The sequence below is a fragment of the Octopus sinensis genome, unplaced genomic scaffold (genome assembly GCF_006345805.1).
Source record: "Octopus sinensis unplaced genomic scaffold, ASM634580v1 Contig15734, whole genome shotgun sequence".
Classification (NCBI taxonomy): domain Eukaryota; kingdom Metazoa; phylum Mollusca; class Cephalopoda; order Octopoda; family Octopodidae; genus Octopus; species Octopus sinensis.
This window is the reverse complement of record NW_021833892.1, coordinates 82,008-106,684: the sequence shown is the minus strand read 5'-3', so window position 1 is coordinate 106,684 and position 24,677 is coordinate 82,008. Positions and strand designations below refer to the sequence as shown.

The 24,677-nt window shown below is 36.2% G+C and overlaps 3 protein-coding genes, 1 long non-coding RNA gene and 1 other non-coding gene across 5 annotated transcripts; 3 read left to right on the top strand and 2 right to left on the bottom strand.

Annotated features, from left to right (window-relative positions):
- Positions 1 to 945: 945 nt before the first annotated feature.
- LOC115230534 lies at positions 946 to 1,638 on the bottom strand. The gene has a single exon (XM_029800688.1). The coding sequence runs from the start codon at positions 1,636 to 1,638 to the stop codon at positions 946 to 948; it is 693 nt and encodes a 230-aa protein (XP_029656548.1).
- Positions 1,639 to 3,877: 2,239 nt separating this feature from the next.
- Trnaa-ugc lies at positions 3,878 to 3,949 on the bottom strand. Its single transcript has one exon. It is a non-coding gene; the product is annotated as a tRNA-Ala (tRNA).
- Positions 3,950 to 7,485: 3,536 nt separating this feature from the next.
- On the top strand, positions 7,486 to 8,100 carry LOC115230533 (zinc finger BED domain-containing protein 5-like). Its single transcript, XM_029800687.1, has one exon. It carries the CDS (start codon positions 7,486 to 7,488, stop codon positions 8,098 to 8,100), a length of 615 nt encoding a protein of 204 aa, XP_029656547.1.
- A 13,198-nt stretch (positions 8,101 to 21,298) lies between these two features.
- On the top strand, positions 21,299 to 21,661 carry LOC118761615. The gene is made up of 3 exons (XR_004997508.1): positions 21,299 to 21,327; positions 21,359 to 21,527; positions 21,558 to 21,661. It is a non-coding gene; the product is annotated as an uncharacterized LOC118761615 (long non-coding RNA).
- Positions 21,662 to 21,750: 89 nt separating this feature from the next.
- LOC115230532 (sperm-associated antigen 16 protein-like) lies at positions 21,751 to 23,046 on the top strand. The gene is made up of 4 exons (XM_029800686.2): positions 21,751 to 21,944; positions 22,399 to 22,652; positions 22,684 to 22,768; positions 22,800 to 23,046. The coding sequence occupies exons 1-4, from the start codon at positions 21,844 to 21,846 to the stop codon at positions 23,044 to 23,046; spliced, it is 687 nt and encodes a 228-aa protein (XP_029656546.2). The 5' UTR covers positions 21,751 to 21,843.
- Positions 23,047 to 24,677: the final 1,631 nt, after the last annotated feature.

Sequence of the window (24,677 nt, the reverse complement as noted above, 5' to 3'; positions counted from 1 at the left end):
AATAGAGTCTCAATTCTGGTTAGCTCCCCCTTCTTAGACTTCTTATATCCGTAGCGGCAGAGAACATCCATTGCCTTTTGCTTTTCTGCCTGAGGCAAGGTTTGTTTGGAGAAGGAACGAACTGTGTCAATTTCATCTGCTAATTTAGAGATTTTTCTTTCCGTGTTCTCCAACCATGTGCTCTGTGGTCTGGCTCTCGTAGTTAAGACCAAATAAGCACACTGTGCAGCATATAAAATATCGGTAATTTGATTAATATCTTGGGGCGGATCATCTTTTGTAATATGATAAATTGCAGAATTTAATCCAGCCAGGATATCAGTTTTTACCATCCTTCGTTGCACCTTTGGAGTTGGCTTTCGAGAGTCTCTCTGAATAGACTGAACTTTCCCAATTTGGAATTTGAGTTCCTCTAGGCAATTTCTGAAACTGGAAATTTCTACGTCCACATCATCTTGCACTCTGAAAGAGTCGCATCTCCCTTGCACATTGTTATTCCGTCTAGCCATGCTCTTTAGTTGGCATAAACTGGAGCACTTTGCCGAGTACTTCTCATTGAACTTCTCCAGGACAAGGTTCCAACCACCTCTTGGCATCCTTCCAAGTCTTTGCTTCGCGGCAAGGGCAATCTGAGACACCCATTCGCCTTCAGAGACACCATTGACATTTCCGATGATCGCAGAAAGAGAATGCAAGTTAGTTTTGGCAGCATCACCAACAAGATCTTCTTTAACACCATTAGCTCTTGTGGCATTGTGAGGTCCCATAGGCGACGGTCCTGTCTTTTTTAAGTTCTTTTTATTTGCAGGAAGGCCCGTAGGTTTCGTTTTCCTTAACTGCTTGGAAACGTACATGCACACACCACAACAACTAAATACTAAATAATATAATTAATAATTTATTAAACCAAAATTTAATTAAGGTTAAGATATTTAATTAGGATTTTCAATCCTGATTGGTAGTCTCTCTTCTCCTTTTAGGAGAAGAGTCTGCTGCTTGTTCCTCTTCATTCTCTATCTCTGCGTCAGTTGTTGTGCGTCTTTTATCTTTGAATGGAGTGTCCTGGCGGCATGCCATTTCTACTAGTTGATCGGTCGCAGAGGCATATTCCTCGCCAGTTATCTTCATTCCATGCTTGTGTTCAATTATCATGCTCTCTAGCGTCCTTTTGAGCACAACCGATTGGATGTATGTCATTGTAGATTTTTCAATATATAGTTTATCCATATAATTTTTGAAGCATCTTGTGACAACACCATCCCAGGTCAGAACCACGGGAATAATTTTAACTTGGCATTCGTAGAGTAGTGATAGTTCATTTGCAAGGAAATCATATTTGTGAAGTTTCTCAACTTCCACTTGTTTTAAGCGGTCCTGAGATGTTATGCCCACCTCGATTAAGGTTATTTCCTTTTTAATCTTGTCATAAACAAAGATATCCGGTTTATTGAAGTTGACTTTATTTTCTGTTATAATTGACGTGTCAACTTTAATTTCTACATTTTGAGTTGACAATATCGACTGAACTGAATGAGTCTTTAATTTCCTGTTCTTTTTGATTCCATACATTCGACAAATATGAAGATGGACACATTTAACCACCTCGTCATGTCTTCGGAGATAATCGCTATTGAGCATTTTACCACACTGAGTGGCCAGATGATCAACAGTTTGTTTACTTTTTTTTACAATGATTGCATAACGGCCTCGTGTTTGCAAAAAACAAATTTCTATCTTGCAGAAGGCACTGAAAATTGGCTAAAAATGTTAAACCTATCTTTAAGTAATTTTGTCCTGGTCAAAGTTTCCTGCAGACACTTTTTGATGGAATGGTCTTGTAAAATACGCAGGTTTCGTCGGCATTATAAACATTTTCTGAACCATATTCATTTATTTTAGAAGAGATAATTTTTTTAAAGTCTTCGATTTGGTCTTTGAACTCATCCGCAGTATATCCCAATTCACCATGAAAAATTCTTAGTTTTACATTGTGCCTTTTTTTGAACTTTTCAAGCCATCCTTTACTGGCTTTAAATTCGAAGAGACCGTTTAACACAGCAATTTCAGTTGCTTTCGACAAAATTATCTCATCATTGAGGCAAACTCCAATAGATTCCATGTAATCTATCCAGGCAATGATTTCAGAATCAATTGCTGAATATCTAAGTTTCGAAAAACGAGAACTTCTCCCATAAATTGGATTAATTCCAAGAATCTTCTGTTTGTTCAATTTAAGATCGTTAATTGCACGTCTCGAAATTGATTTTTTTAAACGCGACGAAAAAATTTTTGAAACACGCCTTAGACTTAGAGAAGAATTATCAATAAGATAATTTATAATTTCTCTTTTTTGATCATAAGATAATCTTGAGCACTTCCTCATGTTACAAAAAAAACACGCGGTATAAATATTTGAAAAAATTATTTTTTTAATAATAAATTTTAATTTTTTAATACTAAAACGTGGCGAGTAAGAGAATTTGGCGAGCAATGGAATTTCCTTAGTAAAAATGGCATTTTTTCCAAAAAAGTGGCGAGTTATAGAAATGGCGAGCAATAGAATTGGCGAGCAATAGAGGGTAAACTGTACTTGGGAACAAAGTGGTTATCAAATACCATACGTAGGGACATTGGTTTTTGTATTTTAGATATACTATTTCTTCTGGTTTTTGTATTTTATAAATACTATGTATTCATATTCAAAAATTAACTGTTTTGATAATTTGTTTTATTTTTTTGGATTTCTCCAATCGGTCAATAAAAAGTACATCCAATTGAATTTTTTAATTTCCTCAAGTTCATTTTTAGTAAGTTTAAGCAAAATCATTTTTGAAATATATATTTAATCAATTATTTGCAACTTGTAAAATAAGATAACCGAAACAATTCTTTATTTTTGTAAAATAACGTTGAAAGGGATATTATCCAACTCGTGACAATGAATAATTCCAAATTCTAAATAAAAATCAGCCTTTTTACGTATGTCTGATACAGTGCTGCATCCAACTCCATACTTGCTGGATTCGGATTTAAGAGGAGGTGCAGAGTCTATACCATTTTCAAGTCAATTTGTCAATTAAAAATGACATTTGAAGTTTGTAATTATAAATTTGAAGCAGAGTCTAGTAGCTTATTTTGTTTAAGTGATCTGATGGCCTGAGTGGAAATGTGATTATGTATCTGCTTGGACATCGTTGATCCGGGGAGTAAAGAAATCCCTTTTTGTATCATTCGATCAAATATTCAAGATTAATTAAGAAGAGGTAGTCGAGCCTATCTAATTTATTAATAGTTGTCAGGAGTGGCTGATAATCATTTTTTTGTTGGTTGACAAAAATAAAATTTCGATGCACAAAAAGAATGGAGAATTTGATATTAATATTGAATAGGAGCATTATAGTAAGTATTCAAATGAGCAATGGATCGAGCAACTCCATGGACCACATTCTCTGGACTATTGCGCTTACCACATACAAGCACAAAAATACCGTTGCTGATAAAAGACAGTTCACTCAAAATGTTCTTTCTCTCCCCCGTCTTTACGGTCTTGGCCAACAAGGGAGTAACTAGGGTTTTTAACATTCACAAAATCCTCCGTACCACTTTTGTATAGGATGGAATGAAGACCACAAGTTGTTTAAAGTAAAACTAATTCATCAAATAGATTTGTGTTTTATGTACTTTTTAACGAACGACTAGATCAGTTTTATTCAGAATCGAGAAGCTTCTTTTCAGAAACCACTTAAGTTTTTTAAGTCTGTAAGGAATCAGAGATTCATACGATCACTTAAAAGAGAAATTGTTGAAAATATAATCTCTTTTTGTTCTTCGGGTAAACTAAATTTTCTTTATAATTAAAAAATATTTAATTAAAAATTGGAGATGCTGGGAATCGAACCCAGGACCTTCAGCATGCAAAGCAGACGTCATACCATTAGACCACATCCCCGTTATTTTTAAATCCGTTCAAACTGTAATAATTCTAGTGCTTGTTTTTAATTGATTCAAAAGTCTTTTGCACACAAAGCTCGATTTTTTAATGATCTTGAAGGATATTTGGATGTGCTAGAAACTATGATTTGGATAGTTGCATATTAACATAGGTTATAAATAAAATTTTTGAAGTACATCTATGCAAATTAAAATCTAGATTCAATTAATAATTCGATCAAAAAAATTGGAGTATCGTTGTACAATTGTTATACAGGTCTTATTAATATCGAGTCACATGAATTTGAAAGAAACGAAATTAAAAGTCTCTAAATACACTTCCCGTAGAAAAACAAAAAAAATTGTATTTACTAGGGACAAATTTGAGTGAGACTTTGAATCTACAATAGATAAACTTAAAAAATTCTTGGAAGAATCGAAACTTAACTACAGGATACCTCCGAATCTGGATTTTTCTAGATAACCAAAAATTATAAATGCTGGGCTATCTTTTGCATAGAATCGACATAAGACATTTTATTGACCAAAGGACCAAGGTAAGACTTGTTGTTGTTGCGTAACCCCGATCTCACATTAGATTATGAGACCAGCAGCTTGCAAAAACAACAGCGCTCTCCAGGTTGTTCTCATAGGACCTCCGGGGAGTGAATGAAAATTTTTTGCGGAGCGAAAGAAAACCAGGACAACGGAATAGATGAGCAGTTATGTGTTTGTCAGCACAGCAAATGGGACAAAAGGGTCCATTCTATGTGTATATTGATTTAATGAGGAGTGATGGCCAGAACGGAAACGAGCCAAGTTTGTCTGAGCCGAACGGTCGAGAAGCTATTTAGAAAAGTGAACGTCAGGAGGAGGTTTATCGAGTACGGGGTTCGGCGTCAGCTTAAGAATTGCTGACGTATATATCAAGTCGCGAATTCTCTTCATTGGATATAGACATTGGTGCAGGCCATCAATTTTAGCAAGGATCCGGGAATATAGATTTGCTGGCGTGTTCTTCATTGAACGAGAATTGCCGTTTAGCACATATAGAGCAGAACATATATAATATGGAATTCGAGATGCAAATATAAATTGCGCTCCTCTCATATTTAGATGATCTTCAATTGGCAAAAGGTTTTTTTCACAGTGGAGGTTATCAATTGGGGTTGATTTCAGACACTCAGATATTGTGCGCATAGCCTTGTTTTGTACTGATTGAAGTGACATTGTCGAGCTTGTAAATAGGCAAGGGGCCCAGCTTGGACTTGCATAACTTAATACGGGGCGTATGTATTGTTTGGAAACTCGTTTGAGGAGTGGCTTTTGGGCACCTGTAATGTGACCACTTATTGCTTTTTGTATGTTTGTGGGTCTGTTTGCTTGTCAGAAATGCTAGAGACATGCTTGTTGAAGGACATAGTTGGATCAAAAGTAAGTCCGAGGATAGAAGGGTTTTTATTATTATAATAGGCACTTTTGCGATGCCATGGATCATGACAAAGCTTGTGTAGCACAGGAAACAATAAGAGTAATTAGTTTATTTTATTTTCCGCGATCTTGGGCGACGTCCAGTAGTGCATCGAGATCGTCCCCGTCCTTCAATTCTTTATCAGCCCTCTTTAGGTCTAGCATACCCGGGAGAGTATTTCTTAGTCGCCCACGGAAACGATGGCCCCCAGCTTCGAAATAGTCCTCCATAGCGGCGTTTGCCGGAGCATCCAAATCCATCCTTAGAATGTGTCCAAACAGCCTCCATCTGCATTCGGTAATTTCGAGCGTATTGGTTTGCTTGATGTTCTGGCATAAACTGTTCTGCTACTCAGCCTTGAATGCCACTTGGAGGCTAGAGTACGTCGGAGGTGATCTCTATGGAATGAGTCTAGGTTGTCATTGTCTGTAACAGAAAGTCCTCAAGTTCCGGCGTTATATAAGAGCATAGGCTTCACTAGTAGGGTTTTTGCATAACGCAAGGTCAGAACCAAAGAAGGATAACTTCGGGTGAAAGTTTGATTGTCTTTTGTCGGAAGAAAATAAGGTGACCGATGATTTCGAGGGCGAAGCCTAAGTCTGTTCTCAATGAACCAATTTTCAACGGAGTATAGTTTGTTGCTGGATGTTGATATGTAATCTGCGTGTTTAGAAGCAATGATAGTGTCATCTGCGTAAGATAATGTCAAGTTCCTTGCGTCATTAGCCGGAAGTCATGTAAATATAAGTTGAACAGGGACAGAGACAACACAGAACCCTGCGGTACCCCATTTGGAAGATAGCGTTGTTTTGAACAGTGGTCCATAAGGGAGACGTATCCAGGATTTGAGGTTTGAGTTTAGGTCTGTCTTTAAAATTTTGTTGATCAGTCCACACGAGGGACGCTGTCAAACGCCTTTGAAACATCGATCGAAACTAGTACTGTTCGTTTTTAGGGTCTCTTCTCATTGAATCCGTCAAGGACAAATTGCGAAAGTGTTGTTAAGTGAATAGTTGTTGAGTGAAGTGGTTTTTTAAACAATGTTGAGTATGGGAAGTTGGCAAATATTGGATATTCGGGCAAGAATTAGTCTTTCAAGGATTTTAGCTAGCGTACACAGAAGAGAGATTAAGCGGTAGGAACTTGGAATGCCAGCCGGTTTGTTTGGTTTGATCGATGGGATGATACATTATTTCTTCCAGAAGAATGGTATTTCGTTTTTCGCAACAGAATTGTTGAAAATAAAGACTTGCTTTGATAGCATTAGGGCCTAATCTTTTGAGATGATAGATTGAAATGTTGTCAGGGCTAGTTTCAGGGGAGTTTTCGGAGTTTTTAATCCATTGCGAGACTGTAACTTGGGAGAAATTGTTTATAATTAGTTGAGGAATGAATTTTTTGGGGGTGGAGATGATAAGTGCATTTAGATAATTAACTGCTGCGTCAGTCAAACGAAAGTTGATAATTTTGAAATCATTCAGTGATTTTTCTAGAGCGAGACGGTAATCGTCCCAGGAAGCTCTTTTGTAATTTGTATAACAACGGCGTTGAATGTCGATGTTGGATTTTAGGGCATTCTCAATAATAATTAGGTTGTGGTCAGAATTTAGGTCGTAAATAACCTTCCAAGAAGTAACAGGGGCCAGAATTGGAGTACACAGCGAGATGTCAGGAGGGGAGATTGCGTCGCCTTTTCTTAACGGTGTAAGACAGCGATTCCCAACCGGGGTGCCGCGGCACTTTAGGTGCCGCGAGGTCTGGTTTTAGGTGCCGCGAGATTTTTAATATTTAAAATTAAAAATTATTTATAGTTGTATAATAATATTTTAATTCAATTAAAAAAACTTGAAAAATTTTTAAAATTAACATAGTTAGTTATGAGCAATTTTTTTGGTGGTTCACATCCTCAATCTTTGGCGAATAAAAAAACAAAAAAAATACGAATTTATTCTGAAAAATATTTGAACTATGGATTTACATGGAATGGAGATTGTGCATTGCCACTACCAAGGTGTATTGTATGCAGTAAAATTCTTTCAAATGATTGGATGGTCCCGTCTAAGATGAAAAGGCATTTAGTCACTATGCACTTTTCTTTAAGAGATAAGAAATCATCATATTTCAAGAACATGTTAAAATCCCAGGAGACTCAAAGTGCCACATTCGTAAAACACTTCACGTTTCTCAGAGCTTTAGAAGCTAGTTACCTCGTTGCCGAGCTCATATCCAAAAACCGTAAGAATCACACTATTGGAGAAAAATTGATATTACCCGCCTGCAAAATTATTGTTAGTAAAATTCTTGGGGAGGAAGCAACCAAACAGATTGATAATATTCCATTATCGAACAGTACTATTAGTCGCCGTCTACAAGACATATCTGAGAATATTGAAAAATTTGTTAATGGAAAACTAATTCATAGCAATTTTTCTATTCAGGTGGACGAATCAACAGATTTTTGTTCAGAATCTCATGTTATTGTATTTGTTCGATTTGTAAATGATAATGCGATTGAGGAACACTTCTTAGGCTGCAAACAAATAAACTGTACGACCAAAGGAGAAGATATATTCAATCTTGTATCTACATATTTCGAGCAGAATAATATATCATGGAAAAATTGTGTTGGGATTTGCACAGATGGTGCTCCCTCAATGGTTGGATCTAGGATTTGTCGCTTTTGCAAAACAGGAAAATGATGAAATTATCACAACACATTGCTTCATTCACAGAGAAGTGCTGGTTTTTAAAACTCTTGGAAAAGAACTAAGAAATGTTCTTACTGACGTTATCAAAATGATCAATTTTATTAAAAAGAGGCCTCTTCTTTATCGATCATTTAAAAATTTGTGCCAAGATTTTGATAAAGAACATACCACTCTATTATTCTACACAGACATCAGATGGCTTAGTTGAGGGAAATTTTAGCCAGAGTATATGAACTAAAAGAAGAAATGTGCCAGTATTTTCGACAGTTAAATAAAATTTACTTTGTTTATGTTTCGAAAATAAAGAATGGTTATTAAGGTAATTCTGAATAATTATTCATAACTTTTTATAGGTTGGCGTATTTGACTGATATATTCAAACATATAAATTCGTTAAATAAGTCTTTACAAGGAAATTTCGAGAATGTGTTAACTTCAACTGATAAAATACTTGGATTTAAACAGAAACTAAATATTTGGAAGAATCATGTAAAACTTAATGATCTAGAAATGTTTCCATTATTGCAAGCATACAAGTATTAAATACAAAGATAAGAATATTTTAGATAATAATATAATGATTAGTGATTGTATTACAGTCCCGTCCAAATGTTAGAGGCACCCTATTTTTCCCCTAAAAAGGCACTTATTTATTATTTTTCGAAAGATTTTAAAGAATAAATTAAGTTTTTAAAGGAAATTAAACATTTCCAAAGTTTTTATAAATATTCGACCGATAGTATTCTCAACTTGAAATCTATAATTTATTATTATTAATTCTAATAAAAAATTCAAATGCCTCGCGTATCAGCTTATAACAGGTTTCTCGTCATCGAAAAATTAAAATGTGGCGAATCTCAGGTGAAAATATCCAAAGATTTGGGAATCTCTCGTTGTGCCATTCAAAAAATTAAAAAGCGATTTTTACACGGATATTTATATAACGATATGCCAAAAAGGGAGGAGGAAAAAATTAAACAAAAATGATGAACGCTATCTTATCAGAATGTCAAAATTACACCCAAAAATGACCGCCAACGATCTTCTTATATGCTGTAACTTTTCCGGAAAAGTGAGTCTTTCGACAATTAAACGAATTTTGAGACGCAACAATTTATTCGGACGCATTGCAGTGAAAAAACAAAAATTGACTGCATCTCAGGTTGATAAAAGATATACATGGTGTCTTACTAAAATTCCGTGGAATCAAGACGACTGGAATTTAGTGATATTTTCTGATGAATGCCGGATTCAGTTAAATCAGATGTCTAGGCAATACATAAGAAGACCCCCTGGATCAAAATTACAGAAAGAATATTCAATTGAAACTGTGAAATTCCCTTTATCAATTACGATATTGGGAGCAATTAAAAGCAATGGGCAAGATCAATTGTCCTTTGCCGAAAAACAGTCGACTCCGCCGAATATCAACGCGTTATTATAAAAGAAGGATTTGAAAAATTTTATGAAGAAATTATTTTCTTCAACAAGATGGAGCAACATGTCATACATCAAAATCCACTAGAGCGTTTATGGCCGAAAACAACATAAAACTCATGGAAAAATGGCCAAGTCAATCTCCTGACTTAATATAATTGAAAATCTATGGGCAATTAAAAAAAAAGAAGTTAAAAAATGTGGAGCATCAACGATTCAAGAATTATGGAATGAAACAAAGAAGGCCTGGGAAAACATGATACAGGTGTGGTTATTAAGCTTTTTGAGTCAATTCCAAGAAGAATATCTTCGGTAGTCATAAATAATGGAGGAATGACTAAATATTAAATTTTTGGATAATTTTGTCTTTCGTCATTGAAATGTGCTTCTAACATATGAACGATGTATTATTTGAGTTTCTTAGTAAATACACATTATAAACATTAAGTCGACTCCTTTTCAGATACTGTGCTCACAGGAACAGCCAGTACACCAGGCTACGCATGTGCGCTGGCAGAAGAAAGGAAGTTGACGAAGTACGCTGTGCTTCCGAACGTCGTTGAGTTTGTCCCCCTAGCCTTTGAGACCTCCGGTGTGGTTGGAAAGAAGGTGGAAAATCTGTTACGGGTTGTGGGAGGAAGAATCTCAGAATACAAATGACCGGAGGGAGACGAGCTGGCTTTTCCAGCGCATCTCGGTTGCAATTCTTCGCGGGAACTGCCTCTCTATCCGCAGTGCTTCGTCGTCGGACTAACCCTCAAGTTCACGACATTATTTCGCTATTAATTAATTTGACTGTTGCTAAAATATCCATTTTTAAATTAACATATAAACTAAATGTGCTCAAAAATTTTAGGTTAAGATTTTTTATTCAATAGTTTGTTATTAACAAAAAACTTTTTTCAAAAAATGACAAATAAGTGCCTTTTTTAGGGAAAAAATGGGTGCCTCTAACATTTAAACGGGACTGTATATCTCATCTAGAAGAATTGGAAGAGAGCATCAATCATTATTTTCCGTCTCTCAATATTGAAATATATGATTGGATTAGAAATCCATTCTCCGAATCATGTGACTATCAACTTACTCTAACAGAAGAGGAGGAGCTTTGTCAACTTCGATATGACCGCACATTAAAAATTAAATTTACTGAAATGACGACAGATAAGTTCTGGATTTTGATAAAAGATTCTTATCCTTCAATTTTTAAAAAAGCAATCAAAATATTGCTTCAGTTCTCAACATCATATAAGTGTGAACAATCTTTCTCTTGTCTCGTCGACATTAAATCAAAAAACAGAAACAGGTTGTTATCAGTTGAAGATGACCTCCGCGTATGTTTGTCGCAAATTCGTCCCCGTCTGGAAATTTTGTGTGCACATAAACAAGCACAAGTGTCTCATTAGTTATTATAATTACTTTTGGTATTTTTTGTCAAGTTTCTTGAATATATTAATTAAAAAAACATTTCTAATGAATATTGATTTTTTAAGTGCCGGGAGAAAAAAAACCTAGTTTTAGGTACCGCGAGCACAAAAAGGTTGGGAAACGCTGGTGTAAGACTTAGATCAACTAATAGGGTAAGACTGAAATGAGGGTAAGACTTAGATCAACTAATTAGATTAATATACAAAGATTATTTAAATAATAATTCTTATTATAAATATATACTTTATCCAATGTAACAATAAAATTTAAAATGCATGAAGTTAATTTCGTCCTTTACTGTCTTAGTTCACCTTATAATGAACTCATGGAAATATGCAAAATATATTTACATTTTCAGTGGACTTGGCTTAGTCTCTTACTTTGGATGCCGCACTTATGAGCCTCAAAAATTTAAAGATTCGGTATCATCGCAAATGTGACTTGTGGCTTTAGCAAGTTTCATTAACAGATGTCGTTCGCTGGGAAATGTCTCGTGCTTTCGGTCGTGTAGCACATTCTAAAATTCCCACTTTTCTAAGAAGACCTATTTACTCTACCTTCGGCAGAGTATACGGATGTAGAATGGAGGATATGCCATTCGATTCTGACCTCAAAAACTTTGCTTCTTTAAGCGATTTCTTCAGGAGAGAATTCCGACGAGAAGTGCGTCCAGTTGACAAAACAGCCAAAATGGTACTTAAATGGAATCCCCAATCCTTTGGTTTCCCCTGTAGACGGAACCGTTCTCTTCTGTGATAAAATCTCCAACGAACAAGTCATCAACGCAAAAAATCTTTCGATGACTTTAAGTGACTTCCTCGGGTCTCCTATGCCCTCCCCTTCCACCGGGAACTGTCTATACGCCTGTGTGCTCTACTTGTCTCCCGGAGATTTCCACCATTTCTACTCCCCTGCTGACTGGTGTGCCTCTTCCAGACTGCAAATCCCTGGTTAACTGTGTCTAATCATCGTAGGAAAGTTGTATTCAGTGAAACCTTCTGCTTTGCTTAAAAAGAGAAACATTTTGAGTTTGAACGAGCGAGTTGTCTATTTGGGCGAGTGGGAACATGGCAGTTTTACTTTTTCTGCGGTGGGGGCGATGAATGTCGGGTCGATCCTTGTAGAAAGTGACCCGGTTTGTTTTTTGCTTGTAATTTAGACGCTCTTGACTAGTTCTAGTAAAATTGAGACGTCGGGACTTGTTAATTTTGACAGGCTATTGCAGTACAAAAAGGGTCAGCGGATAGGCTGTTTTGATCTTGGCTCGACGGTTGTGCTCGTATTTGAGGCTCCCAGTCACATGAAGTTTTCTATATCCTGTGGGGAACATATCTTGATGGGTGAAAAAATATTCTGATTGTTTTATTTTTCTAATAATATGCATATTCTATTAATGTACAAACCGCGACCGACCGCAAATTAGAGATTTTAAGAATAATATTTTTAATTTTTTAAAAAAATCTATTTATTATCAAACCGATCAATGCATTTATTTTAACGAGAGGAGTCCACGCATTTGATTTATCAGATTAGAAACTTTATTTTTGAAAAAAATGAAATAGAAATCAGCATCGAATGAATATTCTTTTTCAGTGAAAAGCGAAGCGGACAGCGTCCTTCCTCGAAAACAGAAGTTAGAGGCCAAAACGATTCACTTTACTTTCAAAACGTCAAGAATGTGCAACAGACACCGAGGGATCCAGTCTGGGGAAAACACTTAGTTTAAGTCGCATTACATGCAATTTCGTTTCGACACGCAAACTAAGTTTAGTTTGTCCATACAGTTATACAAGTTTGTATTAGAATACTTGACATTATAGATTTCAGACTTTGAAAAGTTGATGCCAAAACTATTAGAAAGAAATTTCAAGATAATATTTCGAATCGCAGACTAAACATTGTCAGAATCCCCGGCAAATGTACTATCATTGAGACACCAACTATATAAAGGAAACTCTATGTTCCGAATGATATTGTAATAGTAAGAACGAACAGAAGATGCCAGAAAGGGTCGCCTTTTTGTACTATGTTTGGAAAACGAAATATTTTTGCCGGAATTAGAAGAGTAGGATGTTTATATTTTGACATAATTGTACAGCTTTGGCATACGTTTCTCACAAATTTTAAAAAATGTAGTCCCTTCTGACACTGAAAACGTTTTTATCAATCTTCAGTAACACATGAGGGTGTTGTTACAGTTAGATTATAGCGTATATTGCAGCTTTGAACTCTCTGGATACTCCCATACACAACTGATAGGGACTGAGTTCATAACCATAACTCACAGCGATGTTAGGAATGCTATATTCAAAACTAGTCTAAAATAAAAACAACCCACTGTAATTAGCCAAATTCTATCATTTTCCTTTTCAAAACACGTAAGGGTGGAGCCCAACAAAGGATCAGGATAATAATTTGTTATTTTAGAATATATGACTAAGATAGGTTAAAGAATCAAATAAAGCGATGGACAAAGGAAATTGGGGGTTAGGCTTATCCTTGATACTGATGGTCCGTAGAATGTCAGCCCTCCTACTACTGAAGGAATTTTGAGTAGGAATTTCCTATATTTGAAAGGGAATCAAAATTTAAAGACATTTAGAAGCTGTAGTCAATAAACTAAATAATTTGGAGGGTCGGACCCCTCTGAGTTAATAGAGCAGTGCTTCACAGAGTAAAGAGACAAGATCATTTATAAACTAGGAGGTCAGTCTCATTGCAACCCTTCAAGTCTCCAGTGCGAACAAAACTAATCTGTGGTGGTTCCAAAATCCAGTTTTCTTCAAGCATTTTAAAGATACACTTATTCTCGATCTTGTACTCTGAGGAGATAATTTTTCATATTCCATCATCAATTGGTTTACTAATCAAATTCATTAATTCAAGAATTCTTTAGTTTTATCACTAGTTTAATAAAAAATTGATAAAAATAAAGCCTTTTTTGGTAATTTTGTCTGAAAAACCAAATGAAGAAGCAAGAGACGACGACCCTTGTCAAATCACTCTACCAGTGGATGTGCTACCTGCTCCCGAAAGTACTCTCGGAAACTGGGCCTATTCTGCTCCTCTTGCGTGGACTACCACCGCATTGGCTGTGTGAAGTTAAGGAAGAATGCTGTCAAAGGCCTCCGCAATTGGCTTTTCTCACGTTGTCTACCCATGTTCACCTATTCTGAACCCTAAGAAACACGCGCCGTTGCATTTTTAATCACAAACGGGGATTCGATTATCCCGTTGCTTTCTTCTTTTCAAAAATCCAGAAGGATCTCTTCGAGATCTCCAGATCTTGGGACTTTAAAGATCTCCAAATCAGCCAGAGTTTCTGCTGCCTCGACAGTCTAGTTGAAAGGACAGTCTAGTCACGTGACATAGAATCCTGAATTCGCCTTTTCTGTTTTGCAACTCTCGGATTTGGAACTTTTGAGAACTCTTCAGAAAACTCCAAGTCTCTGGACTCTGAGATTAAAATGAATCTAAATCCCCTCTGAAAGCTCAGCGCCCTAAGACTATCAAAGAATTAATACATTCAATCTATTTCGATGTAGAAAATCCGAAAAAAATCCACTAAGGGAGCTATTTGAGTCTTTTGAAAACTTGATGTCCAACATACTCGTTTGATATCTGCATACTCAAAATTTCTAAAGAAAGATAAATATGACATTTTAAAAAAGTTAATTACAATTAACTCACAAAAGGAATTCTAACAATTTAAGTTTAAAAAAGAAATTTTTTATTGTAAACAATCTGACATTTAAAAAACTTACAAAAATCTCAGTACTGAGTGAAAACTATAAAATAGTATGAAGAAAGATATTGCAATTATTATTTCAAAGGAAGCTGAAGCCAGAGATTTAGGGAAAGAGAAGCATACAGTTGGCTGCAAAGTTTCTTATCAAATCGCTATTCATTCGATTCTCAACTAGGATTCAGTTCTAGAAAAATTATTTTAAGAATGTTCCGCAAGGACATGCCCCATGAGCAATTCAATGCTGATCCTCCATCTGATTTTTTCTTATATGCCGATGATGTGATGATCCTCGATGCTTAGAAAAGGAACTTCAAGCTTTCAATTTGTATCGAAACTATCAATTAATTGTGTAATAATAAACTACTCACCATTGCTCGTTTAAATCCATCTTTCACCTCTAACATTTTTTAAGTGATTTAAACGCTAGGATTTATTCGATACTTCGGTCTCAGGGTAGAGAAGAGTCTTGGTATCGGTTAAACGAAAAAAACCTTTGTAGTTTTGTAATATTTAAGAAAAGTCTACTTTGGGTTGTTGGATTTCCTTTATGTTTCCGGTTGGTTATTCTACCCTCTCTAATATCCAGATTAAAAATAGTATAGTCGTGAATATTCTCATTAATCTATCATAAAATTTCTTTAAAAATAACTGAGAAATTTCATCCATTTCTATACTTTTGTTAATATACTTATTTAAAACTCAATAGTGTCATATCTAATAGTATCAATCGAATTAAGAATGTTGCCGTATGTGAAGATTCTTTGTTTTTTTAATCTGCCCCGGGATTTATGTATTCCCTCACTTTGTTCTTTCTTTTATCGCTGATTATATCGCAAGGGTCTTCATTTGAGTACAGAGGTATACTTTCTGAATTGAAAAATTATGATTATACTGTTTTGGTAGATATTTCGAGGGCACGAAAAAAATGATGCATTCGATGTGGTTGGTCTCTGTTCTTGTGATTGATATTCATTTTTGGAAGTTTTGGATGGGCATTCTTTAAATTGATCATTGCTGGGTGATCGATAATGAGATCTTTCATTTGTGTAATTTTTAAAACTGATATTGTGAGGTTTTATTATGTGACATGGTTTGCGCGATACCTATGGGCCGCGCGATACCTGACGTGACCTTGAAATGTTCAATTATGACATTGATGGGATTAAATTATAAATCTTTTAATAGACCGCGACTCATTCTTATCATTTAATAATTTACTAAATTAGCTAAAGACTCTCTCATTTTGACAAAAAATTATATTTGTAGGAATTTATTCAGAAATTAATTTTTTTTGGTGGAAAACCTAAATTTCTTGAGTTATTTCTAGCGTGCAAGTATATTTTGCAGCAATGTCCTCGTAGAAAGGTTATGTAAAGAATAGTTTGGAATATCAAATTTAAAAGATGCTTTACAGGATAAATTTCCTGAACATCTTACAAAGCAAAAAAAATATAGACTAGTTAAGAAAATTGAAATTTTACTGTAATTAATGAAAGGTATCATACAAATTGTAAATGTATAGATTGTATCTTAATGTGCGAATTCAGATCACAAGCTAGTGATTTCCTAGACAATGAACCCGAAATGGAGATCGTTGCTAATAGTTTGCATGACTTCTCGCATGGAGGAGTTAACAAAATTGAATATGAATGTCGACAACGATATTTCACAGTTAAAAACGAGATTATTCGAAAAGTCATTCGAAACTGTGAAATTTGTAAATTTGCGCGACCCTTAAAAGTTTTAACTTTTTTAAATCCTAGATTGGAGATATAAATAACTATGTCTTTGCATCTTGCCCAAATGAAAGATTTCAGATAGATCTTATAGATCTGAAAAGTTTTTCTACTATAAATAAAAATTTTAAATGGATTTTAACGGTCATTGACGTATATAGCAGGTTAGTTTTTTTAACAATTTTTATAGATTTGCATTTGCGAGGCTGCTCTACACTAAGTCCTCAAATGAAGTTTGTGAAAACCTTAGATCATTATTTTTCTTAAATGGTCCGTGTCAATTTCTTCAGTCCGATAATGGGACTGAATTCAAGAATCGTGAAATGACCAATCTATGTGAGGAATTCAATATCAAACGAATTCACGGAAGGCCAAACAATCCCCGCTCACAAGGGATTGTCGAACGCTTCAACCAGTCATTACAAGAAAATGGCAAAAATGATCGACAATGATAATAAAAGTGGCTGGAAAAATTAGAAAATGCAGTGTACAGTTATAACATTCTGTCCACTCATCTTCTAATGAGAGCCCTTTTGAAAGATACCGGGGAATAAGTGGAATAAATACAATATTTTATGGTTGTAATTATAAAATTTTCCTTAGATAATTCAAGTAATGATTTGTTGAGTCCTGATCAAGTCGATGATGCAAACAATTGTCCGAGTCCAATTGAAAATTCATGTAATTTGAATTTCTATATGTAGATGACTGTAATTATTCGTTTACAAGTCCGAAAAGATTTCAGTTCGAAATCAACCCCATTGATCCTAATTCTAATTATTACAAAGCGATGAACAGAAAAATGAATGTTCACAATAGTAAGTATGAATTTAGTGTTGGTGATAAGGTATGCATAAAAATTAATGTTTAGGTTCGAGTTAAAAAAGACTTTGGAACAAATCCTTCGTTGCGACTGATAATTTGAATCTCTATATTATCCATCTGCAGAAATTATCAGTATTTGTAATAAAAGTTATATGTAATTAACAAATAGTTATTAACTAACTAAATTCCCGGCATCGTAAATGGAACACAGTTTCCACGTACTATGGCCAAGGAAATCCTTTCGAAAAGCCACTTGGACTCGCGTGGGTCTCCCCGTTTATGGAGATCATGCGGCCAAGCTTTTTTAGAAAGGAAAGAGACTTTTCGCCGATGACGCCGAAGTCTCGACGGCGATGGGAGTGAACAGATACCGTTCAGAGAGCTCCTTGTACTTTCCAATCTTCATCTTCTCGGTTTTGCGAGAGACTGAGCCAGGCTCGACAGCTGAAGAAGGAAGGTTGAGCTCCGAGAAAGTGTCTGAACACGTCGCATCCCATAACAGAGACTTGCCGAACTCAAACGGGAAAGTCGATAGGCCGTCGGGTCTTTTTCCGTCTCCCCTCGCAAGCCCGACGGGTTCGAGGATTGATGGAATCCCAGCGGCCGTGAGCCCCCTCTGAATAACGTCGTTAAGTGCTGCATGGCGTGGTGCGCGCCCTGCACTGCGACGACAGGAAAGGGGATGTAGACCAAAACGGTCAATGACAGCACCACAACGACATTTGTGTATTTCGCAGATTTCCAATCCAAGACGCAATGATAAACCAGTTCGTAGGCAATCTTTGTCTAATAGTTTACCGGTGGAAGGGACAGGGAGAGCATCCAGCCAGGCCCCACTCCCTGTGCAGCAGCCTGCGCGGAGACATGCAAGTCTGTGCTGATCAAAATTTTTGCGTAGATGTACGTCAAGAGCTTCACAAGAAATGGCATCCCATTGAGCTTGGATACACGGGTCACTGGGTCTTTTGTTGTACAATGAATCCCACAGGTCCAAAGCGGCCACGTGATCAACTGACATTTTTCGTTCGGGTAGGTTTCTGAGAACAATGTCAGTGAGGACACGGGATGATGCCGTTGACGAAAGGAAAGCAGGAAGAGCGATAGACACGGGAGAACGGAGTCCAATCCCACCGCGGCTTACAGGCAGGGTGGATTGAATCCAACCAAGAGGGTCGAAACGTACGTTGCATAGCGACTCTGCTCCGGACTTCAGAATATTTTCAATAACGGAAAGGAGATTTTGTTCGTGAAAACACGGAGAGCTTCTTAATGTATATAGGAGCTTCGGAGTTGAAAAGTAATTACGGAGAAGAAAGAACCCGACATGAGCGTCGATGAGAGAGAGTCTTTGAATAATGCATGACAGAACAGCTGCCTTGTCAATAAGAGTTTGAGACAAAGCCTCGCGACCAATTGGGGAGCCAAGGATGAGGAGGTTTTTTTTATCAGTGATCCGCACGCCTTTTAAAATATCTTCCAGAACGGCCATAGTTTCGACAAAATTCCGTGTGGGATATTGAGATTTATAACTTCGGATTTGGCAGAGTTTATCTCAAGACCAATAGATGAAAGGGCAGAGATAATTACGCGAAGGTCCTCTAGGACAGAGCATGGTGGTCCACATATTGTGGCGTCATCAAGATACCAGATGTTTATAGGGGAAAGGACAGAGTGGGCAATGGAGTTGACGCAGATTGCAAACAACAGAGGACCAAGAGGATCTCCCTGTTGTACACCGGTCGAAGATACGATAACGGAATCACCGAACAAGAGGAGACTTGGTTGAGAGTAAGATAGATGGACCAGACGATAAGCCGAGGGGCAAGAGCATAGCAGGACTCCAACAGGAAATCTCTTCTGACTGAATTAAATGCGTTGGAGATGTCCAGTTTAACCAAAATAAATTCTTCTGGAGTCTCCATTAGTTCCCTTACAGCATGGGCGGCCGACTCACAACCTCCGCTGATTCCAACTCCCAATTGCGCGGGCAGAAATTTTTGGGCCAGCTCGGGGACTACTGCGTGGCAGACAAGCTTTCCGGCCAATCTGCGAAAAATATTGCCGACGGCGATCGGTCTAACACCATTATCTTTCTTCCCCAGGGCGGTGAGATTAGCAGAAAAGAAAATCGTCCGTGCAAAGTCAGGTAAATCACCCCCGATAAGGCGGTTGCATAGATCCGTAATAGAAGACAATAGTTGGCGACCAGCCTCAGCAGTTAGGGGAGAAATCAGATCTTTAATGTGTCCTGGTTTCAAACCATCGATGCCCCCACTGCTGCTTGGGGAGAAACTTTTGAGTGCCTTCACAACTTGTTCCGCAGAAACTAGTAGTTGTGGAAATGCAATCGAATCAATAGCAGGTGGTGTGCGGTAATTAACGGGATGCGGAGGGTGTTTAGACCTCAGATTAGACAAAACCGATGGAGAGGGAGATAACAGTCGGTTCGAAGAGGCAACAAGTCTGACCGAACATCGCGTTGCGGTAGTTTAAACATTTAAATTTAATAGATAAAAAATTCGATGAGCAAAATTTCGATTGTGCCAATGTCCAGACTTAAAAATAATTAACAAGTTATTATTCTTTGAAGTTTAATATTAATTACAATATACTTCCGGCGTCATCGGCGAAAAGTCTCTTCCTTTCTAAAAAAGCTTGGCCGCATGATCTCCCATAAACGGGGAGACCCACGCGAGTCCAAGTGGCTTTTCGAAAGGATTTCCTTGGCCATAGTACGTGGAAACTGTGTTTCCATTTACGATGCCGGGAATTTAGTTAGTTAATAACTATTTGTTAATTACATATAAAAAAAAAAAATTACAATATTGACATTAAGTTAAGCTTCAAGGTCACGTCAGGTAACCGGTTGCCCCTACGTATCCAGCCGCCCATGTCACATATTATTTCGTGATTTTGTATATTATGGGATCTCGATCCCGTGTATTTTGGATTTGGATAATCAATGAAATAGTTTTGGGAGTTTGTCAATGGGATTTGTTGGGTAGAGCTCTGTTTGATTTTTTTTTGGAACTTTCCTCTTTTTTGATATTTTTATTTTTAATTCCAATTGCCACATAGCATGAAAAAGCAGAAAATAACGAAAAAACAAAACTTAAAATAAATAAATAAAAGCTTGTCCAATATTTTGCAAAAACAGCCGAACCTGGCCACGAAATGTAGCCAGAAAAATAATAATAAATCAAACAAACTCCAGCGTCCATCAAAGCTATAAAATTGAGGTTTTGGTTAGATAGTATTTTATGTTGTATGCATTAAAAATATACACTCACCGACAACTGTAGTCAAAAATCCAGCATATTTTAATTTAGGCATTGGATTCTGTGAAAATCGTGCCACGAAGATTATTACTGTTGAAATTAACATCATAAAACTTGAAATTCCTGTCAGGCATTGAACAGAAGTAAGCCATTCTGTGATTGAGAAATCTATTAAATACGAATTTTTGTATAATTAAGTAATATTCCGTCTTTTTTTGTTGCTGTTTGAGTCGAATAATCAAATCCCAGTAAACAGAGTTCTACGAGCAGCCTTAAAAGATGATTAAAGCATGCAATTGTGATCATTGTTGTTTTATTTTGTTTTATTTAATTTACTCCAATTGGTAGACCATCATAATCAATTCATTTTATTTAATAATTATTTTATTAAAAGGGGTTATTTGATTAGTTTGCTTATTGACAAAGAGCCAAGACATTATCCCCATATTTGGTTAATTTATTTCGAATGATTCTGAAAAGGAAGACTAAACTTAGGAGCTTTAAAAATTTTTTTAAGGATTCAATTATTTATTATTTTGAACAGGTCATGAAATGGAAAAATAGTAATTAGAGGTGGAAGACTAATGACAGAAAATTCTTATGCGTTTTTATCTTTAGAAATTAATAGAAAATATTTCAGAATAAACTAAGGACAGGTATTGTCTAAGTTATTTTTTAAGACTTTTAATATAAAAAAATTATTCCTCAATATTAAGTATAATCGGCGTTTCCATGGCAGAGATGCTAAACCATACAATCGGGAAAAGTAAATTTGTTTTAATCAAATTTTTCGTTAGAGATATCAATAGAAGAGGACATCATTTCCTTCAAAACACTGTCTGAACAGTGCTCTACAATAGATGACCAATCGGGTAGATTACAAAGTTAGTATTTAGAATGTGGAGAAACTTTGTCTAAACTGAAAAGATTGGTAAAGGAAGAACAAGTTAAGCCTGAACATGGAAGGTGAATATAATATTAAAGCAGTAATCCCAGAATAGCCTCATCAACCAACTCGTCTTATGACAGTGTCTTAGAATTTGTACGTTCTTTTTTGCTTCAAAATAATTTTTCGGAAACTTTAGCATCCTTTCAGAACGAATGGTAATTTTTAATTTTATGTTTTAAGCGCGTTTAGATGTGTTCATAGCGATGTCAAAATTCCTCAAGAGTACATGAATGGTCTCAACGTAAACTCAAAAGCTGAACTACTCCAATCAGATTTGACTCAGATTCGTAATCAGTACAAGTAAAACTCCGATTTATTTAATAAAGTGAACTAATGGAAAAATACATTAAAGTTCAAAAAGAACGAAATTTTCATTCTTTGAAACATCGCAGATTAGAGCAAGAAAAGCAAACGTTAATAAAGAATTTAAAAATGTGAATACATTCTGACTTGAGCCATAGGTCGAAAGAACACTATGAAGCCTACCATCCGCTTATTACAAAATTATCTTCAAAATACGAGACAATGATGCGTGAAAAAAGCACAACCGAGTTGGATCGAGCAAGAGCAGAATGTAAAATAAACAAACTAAAATTGCAACTTAAGGACATGGAAGCTAAAACAATTGGAAATGATAACATAAAAAGTTTATTTCATTAATATTTTTAAGAATCAAAACTAAAAAAGAGTATCCAAGACTCATTTCCTAAACAAAACAAAGACACCCCCTTCCCCGATGACACTGGAGTGAATCCTTACCTGGAAGTATTTGAAAAGAAAACGCCGATCCGTCCATATGACATATGTCTTGCCACTTCTATGGAAGCTTCGGAGGAGTTCAATCCCGACAGTCCTATAAACAGGTTGATTTGACTGGCATGTCCGCAGTGTCACCTTCGGGCATAGCCGGGAAATTATTTTAGCTGGTTGTGAAGATGGGAATTTAAAACTATTTTCTTCTTGTAATTTTTCTTTCGAGAGTTGCATTCCCGCACATTCTACATGGATTTCTTCATGTCGTTTTAATCCTCAGCAAACACACATTTTGTCTTCAGCTGCTGACGGACTTGTCAAGCTGTGGAATTTATTTGATGTCGACCTTGCCGAATGTCTGACCACCATAGAAGAACATAGAAGTGTAGGTTCATGTCTTTATAAATTGATTTCCAATAGTTTGGGACTGTGCCTGGCATTCAGGTGGAGATTTCATAGCAACTGCCTCGTTTGACGGGACATCAAAAGTCATCGATCTTAACACGTGCCATTTTTAAATTCTTATGAAATGACAGTCAGCGTTGTCGTAGCATTTTACGTTATCACAAAAATTCGATAAACAGCGTAGAATTTTTGCCATTTTCGTGCACAATCCTTACGGCGTCTGCTGATAAAACTATGGTTATATGGGACGGAAGAACTGTATTTTTTAATGGGCATACTTTAAGTCCGTTAGGGAAAAAGTACTCATCGAGGGACATAAGTCTGCTATCAATGCTGCGTCATTCAGTGCTAAAGTTAAAGTTTTTCTTTGTTTGTTAGGGGGATAAAATAGTTTCTTGCGACACTTGTGGGAACTTAGTTGTTTGGGATACTCGAAATATGGGCGTTTTAAAATCACTTAAACTCTGTCCTTTTTCTGCAAATTCGCTTTCGATTGATTCGACGGGTATTTAATTATTTTTATTACCCGACAGGAGAATTATGTGCAGTGGGAGGAAATGACTGTAATGTTCGGATTGTAGAATTAGCGTCAGATAAGGTAAGTTAATTTTTATTCTAAATAAAGTAGGTAGTGACGCTTTCTGGACACGAAAAAGCAGTCACTTCAGTATATCTTGATAAATTCACGGATTTGTTGGTTAGTGGAAGCGGTGATGGTACAGTTAAAATATGGACATAATTTAACATTTAATTTATGATTAACAAGAAAGTCAACTAATAAATAATTTTTTAACAAATAAAAATGCACATTTTTTACTTTTGATATTAGAACTCAAAAAGTCAGCGCTCAAAATTGTTAAAACTTTAATTAATGGAAAAAAGATCTGGAGAATCTGTAAAACTTTTGAATTTTTTCAAAACATCAAATAAGAATAATATTCATCAGAGAACGAGCTTGTCGATGTCAAAAATACTTTTTGAATCATTAGTTGACAATTTGGCAGTCAAGTCGAACATTTTATTATATATAAAAATATAAGCGAGAAATCATTTGCTAGTCAGTCTGTTATTTATTTTTTTTTTATAAAAGTTATATGTAATTAACAAAAAACTTTATTAACAAAAAACACCCGAAATAAAACAGTTAACTAAACTAATCCGACGACCCGTCCGCATCCGAAGTCTGGAGGCCAGCCTCTTCTGCTTCTGGTCGAAGGAATAGCTCTGTGAGAGCATTTTCCAGCCGGTCCTTCTGCCCATGTGGCATTAGGGGGCTGGATCTGCGCGCATCAACAGATGCACTCTCTAGAGTTCTCTTCAGGACAGTGGACTGCATATAGGCCTGAATGTACCTATCGACTCCCAACTGCCTGAGATAACCCTTGTGGTACTTAGATACAATTCCTTCCCATGTCATCACGCAAGGAATGACAAGGACCTTGCATCTGTGCATCAACCCAAGCTCGTTTGCAAGAAGGTCGTACTTACGCTTTTTTCCCACTTCCACCGTGGTGTAATTAACAAATAGTTATTAACTAACTAAATTCCCGGCATCGTAAATGGAAACACAGTTTCCACGTACTATGGCCAAGGAAATCCTTTCGAAAAGCCACTTGGACTCGCGTGGGTCTCCCCGTTTATGGGAGATCATGCGGCCAAGCTTTTTTAGAAAGGAAAGAGACTTTTCGCCGATGACGCCGGAAGTCTCGACGGCGATGGGAGTGAACAGATACCGTTCAGAGTCTGTTATTTTAAATCCGAAACTTAATTTTATTTTGTTCATGATGTGTCGTTTGATGTACAAGTTAACCAGTTGTTAACCGCGAATCATTATTATGTAAAAAGTTGGAATTAAGAAATTTAGATCATAATGCCCAAGGAAAAAGAAAACAATTTCTGGAAAGAGGTTGGAGGTCATATTTAAGTGACCCACAATTTATGGACTTCTGAGTTCTTTTCAAACTATATTCGAAAAGTAAGTTTTGCAGAACATGGTGGTGGCCACAGCT

What these genes read in the sequence shown, in the direction of transcription:
- LOC115230533 (XM_029800687.1), top strand. Translation starts at nt 7,486, where the DNA reads ATGCACTTTTCTTTAAGAGATAAGAAATCATCATATTTCAAGAACATG.
- LOC115230532 (XM_029800686.2), top strand. Translation starts at nt 21,844, where the DNA reads ATGGAAAAATACATTAAAGTTCAAAAAGAACGAAATTTTCATTCTTTG. An exon ending in TTAATAAAGAATTTAAAAAT is followed by an intron (nt 21,945 to 22,398) that starts GTGAATACATTC and finishes GCATGTCCGCAG; the next exon opens with TGTCACCTTCGGGCATAGCC. An exon ending in AGAAGAACATAGAAGTGTAG is followed by an intron (nt 22,653 to 22,683) that starts GTTCATGTCTTT and finishes GATTTCCAATAG; the next exon opens with TTTGGGACTGTGCCTGGCAT.
- LOC115230534 (XM_029800688.1), bottom strand. Translation starts at nt 1,638, where the DNA reads ATGCTCAATAGCGATTATCTCCGAAGACATGACGAGGTGGTTAAATGT.